At 39.9% G+C, this 12,568-nt stretch overlaps 1 protein-coding gene across 34 annotated transcripts in view; it reads left to right on the top strand.

The window, feature by feature from the left end:
- The first annotated feature begins 5,269 nt into the window (after window positions 1–5,269).
- SLMAP (sarcolemma associated protein) overlaps window positions 5,270–12,568 on the top strand; it is a 150,143-nt gene continuing 142,844 nt past the window's right edge. For 31 of the 34 annotated variants that reach the window (XM_078442892.2, XM_078442889.2, XM_078442907.2 and 28 more), the window contains exons 1-2: window positions 5,270–5,390; window positions 5,599–6,908. In XM_078442892.2, the coding sequence (XP_078299018.1) occupies window positions 6,711–6,908 (198 nt within the window). In that variant the 5' untranslated portion in view covers window positions 5,270–5,390; window positions 5,599–6,710. Of the gene's footprint in view, window positions 5,391–5,456; window positions 5,480–5,598; window positions 6,909–6,954; window positions 7,091–12,568 lie in introns of those variants that run through there. The other 3 variants (XM_078442890.2, XM_078442923.2, XM_078442922.2) reach the window with 3 other exon arrangements.

A 12,568-nucleotide genomic window follows, 5' to 3' on the forward strand; every position in this document is an offset into this window, starting at 1 on the left:
TTAATATTCTGATTCCTTCTATTTATGTTCACAGAAAAAGATTGCTAAATGAAAAATAAATGTCTTTACTTGTCTTCAGGTAATTAGTTTTCTCCTATTTCCTGAAGAACCAGGAAACCAAAAACAGATGAGTAGTTCCTCTGGAATGTCTGAGCCACTCCACCCTGGGCACCTGGGAAATGATAGGGTATTTCCACTCATTAGCATCTCCCTAATGAGGAGAGGCTTCTTTATTGAAAAAAGGATGAAACTTTAGTTTTAATAAGCTATTGTGTGTCATAAAAAATATTATATACTCTCAATTTTAATTTTTGACTACTGCAGACCTCTTTAATTAGTTTGCCTACCGATATTTGAATCCAGATACTCTGCTTAAGCAGGTATGCAAAATTTCCATAATTCATTATAAACTGTGTCATTGGTTAAAGTCCAATTAAATCAGTATCATTTAGGGGGGTTGTATATTAAGTGTGAGTTTACAGAGTTGTCTCCTACACATCTGAAATATTAATAATGGCCTATCTTTCATGGTACCAGGGTACCGATTTTACAGTTCTCTCTTTGCTTTTCTGAGATTGAAAACAAGCATGGATCATAACAGTGGTAGTAGTTATCAGTCTACTAAAAAGGTAAACATTTTAAAAAGGAGAGAAAGTTACAACAGTGGGAATATTACCATTGCAAATTTCTCAAAATGTGACACATATACATATATATATATTTTTGAGTAGGCTCCATGCCCAAGATGGGGCTTGAACTCACAACTCTGAGATCAAGGGTTGTATGCTCTACCAACTGAGCCAGCCAAGCACCCCAAAACATGCCACATTTTTTTATTTAATTAAAATATTGTATGGATACAGAATCATAGAGAGGAACACCCACATGGCTTAGAATTCAAAATATCTCATGTATGAGATTTCTTAATTTAAGCCTTTTCTGTGCCTGCCGAATACCAGTGGGTGAAGAACGCCTTCAGTGCCATTTTGGCATTTCTAGCACCCCGCATAACTTGGTCAGATTCTTTACCCTTCCAGGTTATAGCAATCCCAGATTTTCTCACAGGAAAAAAAAAAAAAAAAAAAAAAAGCCTTATTCTGTTTGTTGTAAGAGATAGTGTAGTAAAACTCAACATAAGGAGATACTTTTTATTTCCACATTTATGAACAAATTTCTCCATATATGAATTAGGATAACACAACTTGCTCTTTACTGTGGAAGGCTGAGGGAATTCTTACTGTTAGTAAGAAGAAAAAAACCTAACATTGTCTGAGTATCTACTATTTTTTGGGCATCATGGAAGGAAGGCACTTTGTCTTGCATTATGTTACTTAATCCTAACAAAACTCTGTGAGGTATTATCTACTTTTTTCAAATAAGGAAACAGACTTAGAGAAGCTAAATAATTTACTGTTTACAGTGTTGGTAAATGGTGATGCAATGTCTGATTCTGACACCTTGATTTTCATTACTCTGATCTTCTAGGAGGAAGATGAAAATGTTCTGAAGTCTGTTGTTTGCCCTCAAGTCTTTCAGCCATTGAAACTCATTTCTGTGCCCCTCTCCTTGACCAACTCCTACCCTTATGTTTCATTCAGTAACATAGGCCTACTTATAATTCTCTTAAAGTCTTGTTCTCTCAACTTTTTTGGTCTTTGTTTATGATGTTTTCTTGGCCTAAAATTTCATTATCCCACTACTACCAGACTAACTGCCCTACTTCTACTCATTTTTCAAGTCTCAGTTTAAATTACTCCACAGTGTTGTATGGTCAATTAAGCTTCGACAAAGGAGGCCAGAATATGCAATGGGAAAAAGCCTCTTCAATAAATGGTGTTGGGAAAACTGGACAGTTACATGCAAAAGAATAAAACTGGACCACTCTCTTATATCATATAAAAAAAACCCCAAAACTTCAAGTGGATTAAGACCTAACTGTGAGACCTGAAACCATAAAAATCCTAGAAGAAAGTGCAGGCAGAATTTCTCCGACATCAGCCTTAGCAACATTTTTCTAGATATATCTCCTGAGGCAAGGGAGACAAAAGCAAACAAACTGTTGGGACCACATCAAAATAAAAAGCTTCTGCACAACAAAGGAAACAATTAACAAAACTAAAAGACAACCTATTGAATGGGAGAAGATATTTGCAAATGACATAGCCAATACAAATTTAAACATTTAAAATGTATAAATAACATATAATTCAACACCACAAAAACAAGTAATTCAATTAAAAAATAGGGAGACAATATGGACAGACATTTCTCCAAAGAAGACATACAGGTGGCCAACAGATACATGAAGAGATGCTCAGCATCACTCATCTTCAGGGAAATGCAAATTGAAACCACAATGAGATATCACTGCACACTTGTCAGAATGGCTAAAATAAAAAACACAAGAAACAAATATTGATGAGGATGAGGAGAAAAAGGAACCCTCGTGCACTATTGGTAGGAATGCAAACTGGTACAACCACTGTGGAAAACAGAATAGAGACTCCTCAAAAAATTAAAATAGAATTACCCTACAATTCAGTAATTGTACTACTGGGTATTTACCCAAAGCAAAGGAAAACACTAATTCGTAGGGATATGTGCACCCCTATGTTTATTGCAGCATTATTTACAATGGCCAAATTATGGAAGCAGCCCAAGTTCCATCAATTTATGGATGAATGGATAAAGAAGGGGTGGTACACATATATACAACAGAATATTATTCAGCCATAAAAAAAGAATAGAATCTTGACATTTGCAACAACATGGATGGATCTAGAGAGTATAATGCTGAGCAAAATAAGTCAGTCAGAGAAAGACAAATACCATATGATTTCACTCATCTCTGGAATTTAAGAAATAAACAAAGAAAGGAGACAAGCTAAAAACCAGACTTTTAACTATAAAGAACAAACAGATGGTTACCAGAAGGGAGGTGGTGGGTGGGGCGGATGGGTGAAATAGGTGAAGGGGATTAAAGAGCACACTTATCATGATAAGCACTGAGTAATATGTAGAATTATTGAATCATATTGTATGCCTGAAACATATTAATATAACACTGTGTGTTAACTATACTGGAATTAAATTTTTTAAAATTTATTTATATTTTTAAATTTATTTTTAAAGTTTATTTATTTATTTTGAGAGAGAGAGAGACAAGCAGGGGAGGGGCAGAGAGAAAGGGAGAGAGAGAATCCCAAGCAGGCTCTGCACTATCACGTCATGGGCTCGAGCTCACAAACTGTGAGATCATGACCTGAACTGAAACCAAGAGTTGGATACTTAACTGACTGAGCCACCCAGGTGCCCCTGGAATTAAAAATTTTTAAATAAAATAAAATAAACTACTCTGCCATGCTCCCATTACTCTTGATATACTCTTGATATACTCATAACAGCAAGTTTCTTACTATATCATCATCTGCATTATGAGCAGCTTGAGGGAGTTGGGTTTTTTTTTCACTGTTGTAGCGCTTTTCAAAAGTAGCTATTTCCCAGTAGGCAGTCAATTAAATATTTCTAGAATGAACTAATGAAATCATGTACAAATAACTTATAAATTCATGCCCAGAACGCATCAGAGATTTGTGGAGGGACCTGTATTACTTTATTCCACATAAGCCTAAAAGTTACAGAAATGAAAACTTTTTACCCTCTTATATTAAAACTTTTCAACATTATTCCACATAAGCCTAAAAGTTACCAGAAATGAAAACTTTTTACCCGCTTATATTAAAACTTTTCAACATATCTTTATTTTTTCCCAGAATAAAGTACCTGGAATGCTGTAGTAGTTCAATACATATTTGCTGAATTAGTGAAGAGTCCTAAAAAAGTACACAAATACCCAGTATCTTCATAATCTAATGCATATTCTTTTCTCCAGACTCATTTTGTGCCACTCCTTCTTTATCCTGTAATAATGAGTAACAGTATGTAATTTTCATTCATGCATCAAATATTTATTTCACTATTATGCGCCAGGCACATTGGTCCACTGTTTCAAATAGCTTTGTTCCTTTCTTGCTATTCTCTTTTACTGGACATTTAAGAAGCCATTCAATAAATACTGTATTTATTGTGGTTTTCCTACCTTCCTTCATTCAGTTCAGTTACCTCCCTCAGAAGGCAGTCCCTGACACCTTTAGCACTCACTGTTTGCTTCCATCTTAGCCCTCATTACATCAAAGTGAAATATCTATGCGTTTGTCTCCTCCCCACCGCCCTTCCTATCCCACAGTATCCAGGTGTGCTTTCAGAGGACAGGGATTGAGGTTTTGTTCAACTGTGTCTCCAGGGCCCAGCACAGAACTTGGGACAGGTAGGACAGGGCCGAACTCCTATATGTAAGTATTGAAATGAATTCTCCCAATAACAGGTGAGTTATGTATCATCTCCAAGTAATAGATGAGAAAAAGAGGCTTGAAAGGGTTTAGAAAAGTTTTAGATAAACTCAAGGTCACACAGTGGTAGAGCCTGTTGTCAAAGGAATTTGAAGAATGAAGCCACCATTGGTTCCAAATGAATAAAACTCCTTCCCACCATCTTTTCTTGAAATTTTCTTTTAGGTTTTGTATTTTTTCCTTCTACAGACTCGTCATCTACCATAATATTATGAATGGGGACTATACCCTCTTTTTTTTCATATTGGAAATTGTTTGACCTTTCTCTGGAAACAGGGTGATTTTAAATTTTCTGAAGTCACACTCTTTCCGGGGTAGAATCTGCATTGGAGCCCTGGGGGACGTGATAGGTCCCAAGAGAAGAATGGTCATTCGAAATGGAATGCGGAGACTAAGAGTTTTTCTCTGGGCAGGATTCTCAGAAGACTTTTGCAGGGGTAGGAGGGATCTCATTTTAGATGCACAAATCCTGAGACTTGTGGGAATCTGGTTGGCCACACCTAAGGCGGCTGTAGGGGGACTGTGTTGCCCACAGCTAAGATGACTGCAAATGAACATCTCCTTCGGATGTGTCTGTTCTCTTCGTTCGTTGATATCTTCAACGAGAAGTATGATGACTAAAATTTAGTAAAAGCTGGTGTCTTCTTACCAAGATGGTAACGCAGGAAGTTGTCACGTTTTGTTTGGAAAGCCTTCAACAGGTCAAATTTTCTCTTGCCCTTAACCAAAATGGTTATAAAGGTTGTCCCATGGTTTGAAGCTTCCAGCCCTTAACTAACATGGCGCCTGGAGGCTCCTTAAAAATTAGCGTGCCCTCTTCTCTGCCCTTGACCATCATGGCTTCCACGGCGTCGAACACGTGACAACCCTGGACTACGGCGCGGGAGAGGGGGTAGGAGGGCCCTTGAAGGGTGCGCGTTCCCGTGGCGGTGCACCGGGTAGGTTTCAGTCAGAGTCACTATGGCGGCCGGCGCTGGCAAGGTAAGCTGAGGCGGTGGTGGCGGCGGCGAGGGAGGCTGGACCCGTCGTGGCGTTCGGGCTCTAAATCCCCGCAGCTCGTCCGCGGAGAGGTCGGCCGAGGTCTTGGCCAGTCGTGGGGACTGGCAAGGGGCGGGTTGAAGGGGGTGCGGGCTGAGGCGGGCGGGCACCGGCGCCTGACGGCCGTTTGTTTTGATGTTTTCCCCACCAGGTCGGAAAGTTTCCTGCCTTGTCGGGCACAGCCTGAGCGTGTTCCACCGGCCGCGAGTGGTGGAGGCTGCGGCGGACCCAGCCCGGGGCCTCCAGGCCTCTCCCCCAATCTCCGGGCCAGCCTCCCTCCCCCACCTCCTCGTCCGCTGGGAGCTGCGGCTGCCGTCCCTGAGATGCGACCCTCGTGGGGGCGACCCTGAAGGAAGGCTGCCCGTGTGCTGAGCAGCAGCCAGGAGCTCAGACGTCCAGGGACCAACTTCCTGCGGGCCGAGACCCCCCAAGCCTCCCCGGGGTTGCGCCTCGCTCGGTCCGCACCGGCCTGCCGAGCCGGATCCCCGCCCTGGGCGCGGGGACGCCCGCCAGGTGCCCGGGAGTCCCCACTCGGCCGCTGCCCGCGCCTCTGCCTGTCCCCGTTCCTCGAGCCAAGGACCCCAGCCACCGCTGCCTCGGCTCGTGCCAGGGACCCCGTGCCACCTCCCGGGTGGCCTCCGTGCAGCAAGAGCAATGCAGACTGTCCCGCTGGCCGTCTAGACCCCCTCACCGACCCCCTCGCCCCTGCCCTTCCACTCTCGAGGCCCTCGAAGACGGGCGGTGGCTGCCCAGAGGTGCTCGGCTACACCTTCCTTCGGCCCAAAAGGACCTTCCTGGCCGCACGGAACCGACCCTTCCTTCATGCTGCAGTGCTGCAACATTTCCGCCACCGAGGGGGAAAAGCGGCCGCGATCCCAAACAAAACACAAGAATTGGTGTGTGACTCATCTGCTTGGATACCTCCAGTCCCTGAACTGTCTTCCAGGAGTTTTCTTAGCCGGAGCTGACCGATGTTTGAGCCTTTTCTTCCCAGGGAAGAGGATGGACTGAAAGCTGCCAGTCGGGGACTTTGTCTGATCAGGGCGCTGCTGGGTTTTAAAGGAGGTGATGGGGCTTGCGCTGGCTTGTCTTCCCACTCAAGTGAAGAGTTGTTGATGTTCACTGGTTATGCTTAGACAATGCGCAGTTTGTTTTAATTTAAAATTTTGGGGGGGATAGGGGTATAAGCTTGTGAAGGGCAGTCCGGATCCGGTGGAACTCCTCTTTGTCCCTTGGTAGGAGAGACACCCCAGTCTGTCCTCGATGCCGTCAGCCTTGGCCATCTTCACTTGCCGCCCGAACTCGCACCCATTTCAGGAGCGCCATGTCTACCTGGACGAACCTATTAAAATCGGCCGCTCCGTGGCCCGCTGTCGACCAGCTCAGAATAATGCTACCTTTGATTGCAAAGTGCTGTCAAGGAACCACGCTCTCGTCTGGTTTGATCACAAGACGGGCAAGGTAATGTCACCACGTTATCTAACAATCTTTACTTTTCGTTTCCCTTTGCCCTTTCTGCGTAATATATGCAGGATCCCAGCGTTGCACCCAGAGGAGACTTTCAGCAAGGCCATGGAAGCAACTTTTTGTGTGTCTGATTCTATTGGAAGTTTAGTTGAGGTGGTTGAATGGAAACAGAGAAGGTACTGTAATTAAATGCCTCGGGAGGGCGATGGCATCTTGATAATGTGGTCATTCCCAGTGAAATCGCAAACCCTAATTCATTTCGGAAAACTAGATAGTGAAACTTGGCTTCTTGCTTCCAGTCTTTTTAGAAAGGCGAATTTGCGGTTCAGTGCTTTAGTAAGCAAGCAGCAGTTTCCAAAGCAATGCAGGGAATCTGTGGCTGGTATTACACTGAGGCTCAGGTGTCTCAGTGGTGAGATGTAGTTAACACATAGCTTTTAATTGAGTGCAGATCAGGGTCTTCCTAGTAAGGACAGTTGTTTGTGTAAATTTACATTTTTGAAAGATTTGATACATATTTACCCATGAACGAGTAATTTGCAATTTTAAAAGCTAATTTCATTTAAGCACTAATAACTGTAACTTTACATTTTCAGTTTTGTTTGCAAGATGGATGAACATGCATATATTGCTTTTGAAAATCACTTTTTGATGTTCCCTGCAAGAACTTATAAAAAATACTTAATGCATACTTACAGAGGTGATTTTTAAAAATCAGTGTTAAGAAATTAATTTATTTGAAATTATTTCCCAGTTCTGTCAATTGCATTACCTCGATGTGATAGGATGAATTTAATGCTCTTTATTTTAAGTGTGACTCTTTTGCATTTTATATTGGTGCCCTAATTTATTCTGTAGTGGGTGCTTATATTTTAAGAATGCAAGAAAAAAAATAAGGCCTTTTTAATTTTTAAAACTCTTTATGCGTGTGGAGAATATACTAAAGAACTGATTTTTGTCCTTATACCTCAGGTTTTAGTTAAGCTATTGTATCAGTTCCAACTTAGAGTAAGTTATGTAAGACTAATAGGAATACCTTGGGTTTCACCTCCTGACTTTTTGCTCTTTCTGAGTTAAATGATTAGGTCTTTTTTAAAAGAAGAATTTAAGTCTTGAAGAGTAGGGTTTTGGAATGAAAGAAGCCTGAGCCTAAAAAACAAAACAAAACAAAACAAAAAAAAAAGAGAGAAAACATTATTTCTGTTGCTACTGAATTAAGGAATTATTATATAAATCATTTTTTAAAGAAAGGAGGAGAAGATTGTGCTTGCATAATACCTATGCCCTACTCTGTGTGTAGGATGAGAACTGAAAAATATGTTAATTTTTCTGTATAACACCAGATGTTCATTTACCTATGGAACAGACCCTTTTTTTCTCCCTGGAAACTAAAATTTGGATGCCTAAAAGACTTCATGGATTACCCATAAGCATTTAAAGTGAGTGTTCACAAAACTCATCTTTCCAGCTATCAAATTCAAACATCAGTTAACTGCTAGTGTCCTAACTTAATCAGCTTTACCTTTTTGTCTAAGCTAAGGTCCAACTTAATCAGATAACAGGTTTCCTTAAAGTACATAATCTGCAAATGCACCTTCTTTGATACACTATTCAAAGGAGACTCAGATTTTTTCTATTACTTATTTAAAAAATAGTGGTTATATGAACAGTGTGTTTCATGGCTATACTAAAACCCTCACAATGGGTTATTTTAAGATGGCTAAGGATAGATCAATAGTGAGTATTGTATAAATTGAGATGACGTTAAAATTTTTAATGGAATTTGTAATTAGAAAAAACTTTAAAAGATGTATAGCTTATTTCCATTTTCACTTTTTTTCTGCTTTAGCTAGAAACACTTCAGGACATGAAGTCATTACTTTAGGCATAGATATAATTATTGATTGTTGTACAAACTAATTTAGTTAAAGCAAATAGCCTGTCGGATTTTGCCATGTGATCAAATTGTTTTATGAATTATTTAAATTTTAGGTTTGAACAGACATGTTTTTATTGAGCACCTATTATGTGCCAGATATCCTGAGATACACAAGTCCAAAGAAAACCCATAGTTCGACCAAATATTACTTATTGTTTTCTACGTGTGAAATTTCCTGTTTGAGGATTTCTCCTAACAAAAGTCACTGAGCCTAATATATATTCCCAGCAAATTTCTTTGTACAACACCAGAATCCCCTCCTTCTGCAAGCATCACCTTAGGCAAGTTTGTATTTTTATTTTATTTTATTTTATTTTATTTTATTTTATTTTATTTTATTTTATTTTATTTTATTTTTTGGGGGGGAAGAGAGAGAGAGAGAGAAAGGGAGAGAACGAGAACGAACATGAGCTGGGAAAGGGAAGAGAGAGAGAATTTTAAGTAGACTCCATGCTGTCAGCACAGAGCCTGACATGGGGCTCGAACTTTCAAACCGTGAGATCATGACCTGAGCCAGAATCAAGAGTCAGACGTTTAACCAACTGAGTCACCCAGGCACCCCCAAGTTTTTATTTTTCAAATGTCTTCAAACTTTAGTTTTGTCTCCTGGGGATAATAATGGTACCTACTATTGTTTTGAGGATTGAGATAATCATGTAAATTACTGAGCACCTTTTTGGGTCCTTATTAAGAGATCAGTACTTAGGGAGGAGGGTGTTTAAGGTGGGGAAACAGGGAATCATTTAGGCAGCTCTTTGCAATTTGCTGTATTGCTGTGGAGTCTTAGGAAGGTAATGACAATTGTTTTTCTTTCATGTGATGGCATATGTAGAAATAATTTTTAAAATTGAAACAAATGAAGTTGAGAACTTTGTTCAAATTGGCACTTACCCCGGGAGGTGGAAAATTGGAGTAATATGCCCTTTGGTTGACTTTTACCTCGTGACTTTTGCATTTGGCACTGGCCATTAAGGGAGACCCATGAAAAGCTGGAGGAAGTAATGGGGCATTTGGGTGGCTCAGTCAGTTAAGCATCTGACTCTTGATTTTGGCTCAGATCATGATCTCACTGTTTGTAGGTTTGAGCCCTGCATCACGCTTGGTGCTGACAGTGCGGGGCCTGGTTGGGATTCGGTTTCTTTCCCTTTCTCTCTGCCCCTCCCTGCATGCTCTCTCTCTCTCTCTCTCTCAAAAATAAAGAGCTGGAAAAAGTAATAAACACACAGCCTTCTGATTATTCAAGTAATACATGTTCGTTGTAGAAAATTTGGAAAACATAGGCACATGGAAATCTAGGTGATGCTTTTTTAAAAAATGTTTATTTATTTATGTATTTTGAGAGAGAGTGTGTGAGCCTGATGTTGGGCTCAATCCCATGAACTGTGAGATCGTGACCTGAGCCGAAATCGAGTATCGGTCCCTTAATCGACTGAGCCACCCAGATGCCCCTAGGTGATACTTTTTTAATGCTAAGTGTGTGGAATGTGTTATGGTACTTAAAACCTGCTTGTTGGAGAGCAACAGCTTTGTGACAAAGTGGAATTTAATAAGTTTTCCCAAATCATCTACTTAGGGGTATAGCAGTTGGTTTTTGCCCTGCTTGGATGCTGGCCCTGTGTACATCCTTCACTTCTTTTTGGAGGTCAGGCTCTTGAAATAAGGTGGCAGATAATGGAATGTTTTTAATCCTTCCATTGTTCCAAGGTACCACTGAAGAAGCAAATCTCTCCATGTGGTGGTTACATAGAAGGGATAGTGAGTGGACTACCTCGTGATTTCGGTGGTCCCACTTGATTTGAGGCTTTATGGACAAGTGATAGTCTAGTGGTTGATACAGTAGTCTATTTCCACTCTTAACTCTAGTTTACTTAGTAATTAGTAATAAGTGGTAGTAGTAGGGGTATTCTACTTCCAGTTTCACTTTTTTACTTAAATTCTATGCATATTTTTGAGCACCTGTTCTATCATGATCTGTGTTAGTGATGAGAGGGAAGAAAACGACAAAAACTGGGAAGAGATTGTTACTCCTTTCTAGGAACCTATGTTTTAGATAGAGAGGGTGACTATACACTTTGAGAATAGTTGATTGAGACAAGATAGTATTAAATAAGTTTAAGTGGCAAGAGTGATGGTGTTTTAATTCGACTTTAAAATCGGGGTGGATAGTTACACACTAAGAAAAGGTATCCTTTTTTGGGTGGTTTTTGTGTGTTTTGAGGAGATGAGAGTAAAATAAAACAGACAAAAGCAGATAATTTTGAATGAGTTTGACATCTTCCCATCACTGATGAAATCGATTTTGTTGGATTCGAGAGTGTTTTTGGAGAGTAGCTATGGGTGAACATCCATTCTGTGTGATGTTTTATGTTTGTATCTCTTTTTTATACTTAGTTGTCAGACCATGAAACAGAGGGTGTGTCTGCCTTATATCTGTCTCTTATTTTGTATAAAGTAGATGCTGAGTAACTGAAGCTGAGTAGATAGTTGTGGAGTACCTTAATTACCAAGGGCATGGATCCATGCACTGTGGGAGACCAGGGAAAGTTCTGTGCGCTGACATAACGGAACCACCATTTAAAAGTGATACAACAACAATATGTAGGGAGGCCTGGAGCAAGGGCAAATGGGTAACTGCTTAATTAACACTTGTTGTGCACTAACTATGTACCATGTCCTGTTCTAACTGCTTTACATGTTAACAGTTAATCCTTAAATAACAATTTAAGATAGGTGCTTATTTTTCCCATGTTAACCTTTGAGGAAATTAAGGCACAGAAAGATTAGATTAGATTAATTTGCCTAAATTCACATAGCTATTAAATGGTAGAGCCAGGATTCGAATGTAGGCATTTGGACTCTTAACTCTAGAGAGTCTAGAACCCAAGCTCTTAACTTCTCTGCTATTCCAAGGCTTTGTAACAGTTTAGATATGATGTCATTTTGTAAGGGCATAGACCAGGCTCACAGTAGGAATAAAAATGATTAAATGCCAGAAAGTGAGAAAAGACAAATATATTATTCTTGCCTATTACGACTTGAGCAAAAAGAGAGGTTCTGTAAGTTCTGGAGATTTTAGGGATGATTCATGGATGAGATAACAATTTGAGATAGACCTTAGGACTTAAAGTAAGGCAGATGTAAATAACGGATGTAAATACCAGGAGAAGGAGTTTTGGGTGAGAAGAATTACTGAAGTAAAGGCATAAAAGCAGGTGTGATATGTCACATTCCAAGGACATTGCAAGGAAGCCATTGAAAGAGAAGAATCTCCAGAATTTGATAGCCAAGATAATTTCTTCTTCCCCGCATCTAAATATGACAGCAGAGATCCTGGCCTCAGCTTTTGGAAAATATCAGATCATTGATTTTATTTGTTTGTGTATTGCTTTACCAGATTTTTTTGTTGATAGAAGTAAAAATGTCATTAAGAGGTGCTGGTTTTTGTGAGAAAGCGTTATAATCAACCAATGTTATGTTTAAGACACGTTGATGTAAACATGTTTAGAAGGCCAAGTTGTATATCCAAAACAGATTCATTTCACACTTTTCACAATAGTGGAAAATTAATGAAACATTTTATCTATCCAAGCTGTTAAAAATATGGGTGGTGTATATACTTGAAACCTTTTTTTTTTTTTTTTTTTCCTGCTTAGGTATTTGACTTTACTTCTTAGGTTGAATCTACTCTTTGCCTTCTCAGGCTCCTATTTGTTTT

Source organism: Panthera onca, chromosome A2 (assembly GCF_046562875.1).
Source record: "Panthera onca isolate mPanOnc1 chromosome A2, mPanOnc1 haplotype 2, whole genome shotgun sequence".
Lineage (NCBI taxonomy): Eukaryota > Metazoa > Chordata > Mammalia > Carnivora > Felidae > Panthera > Panthera onca.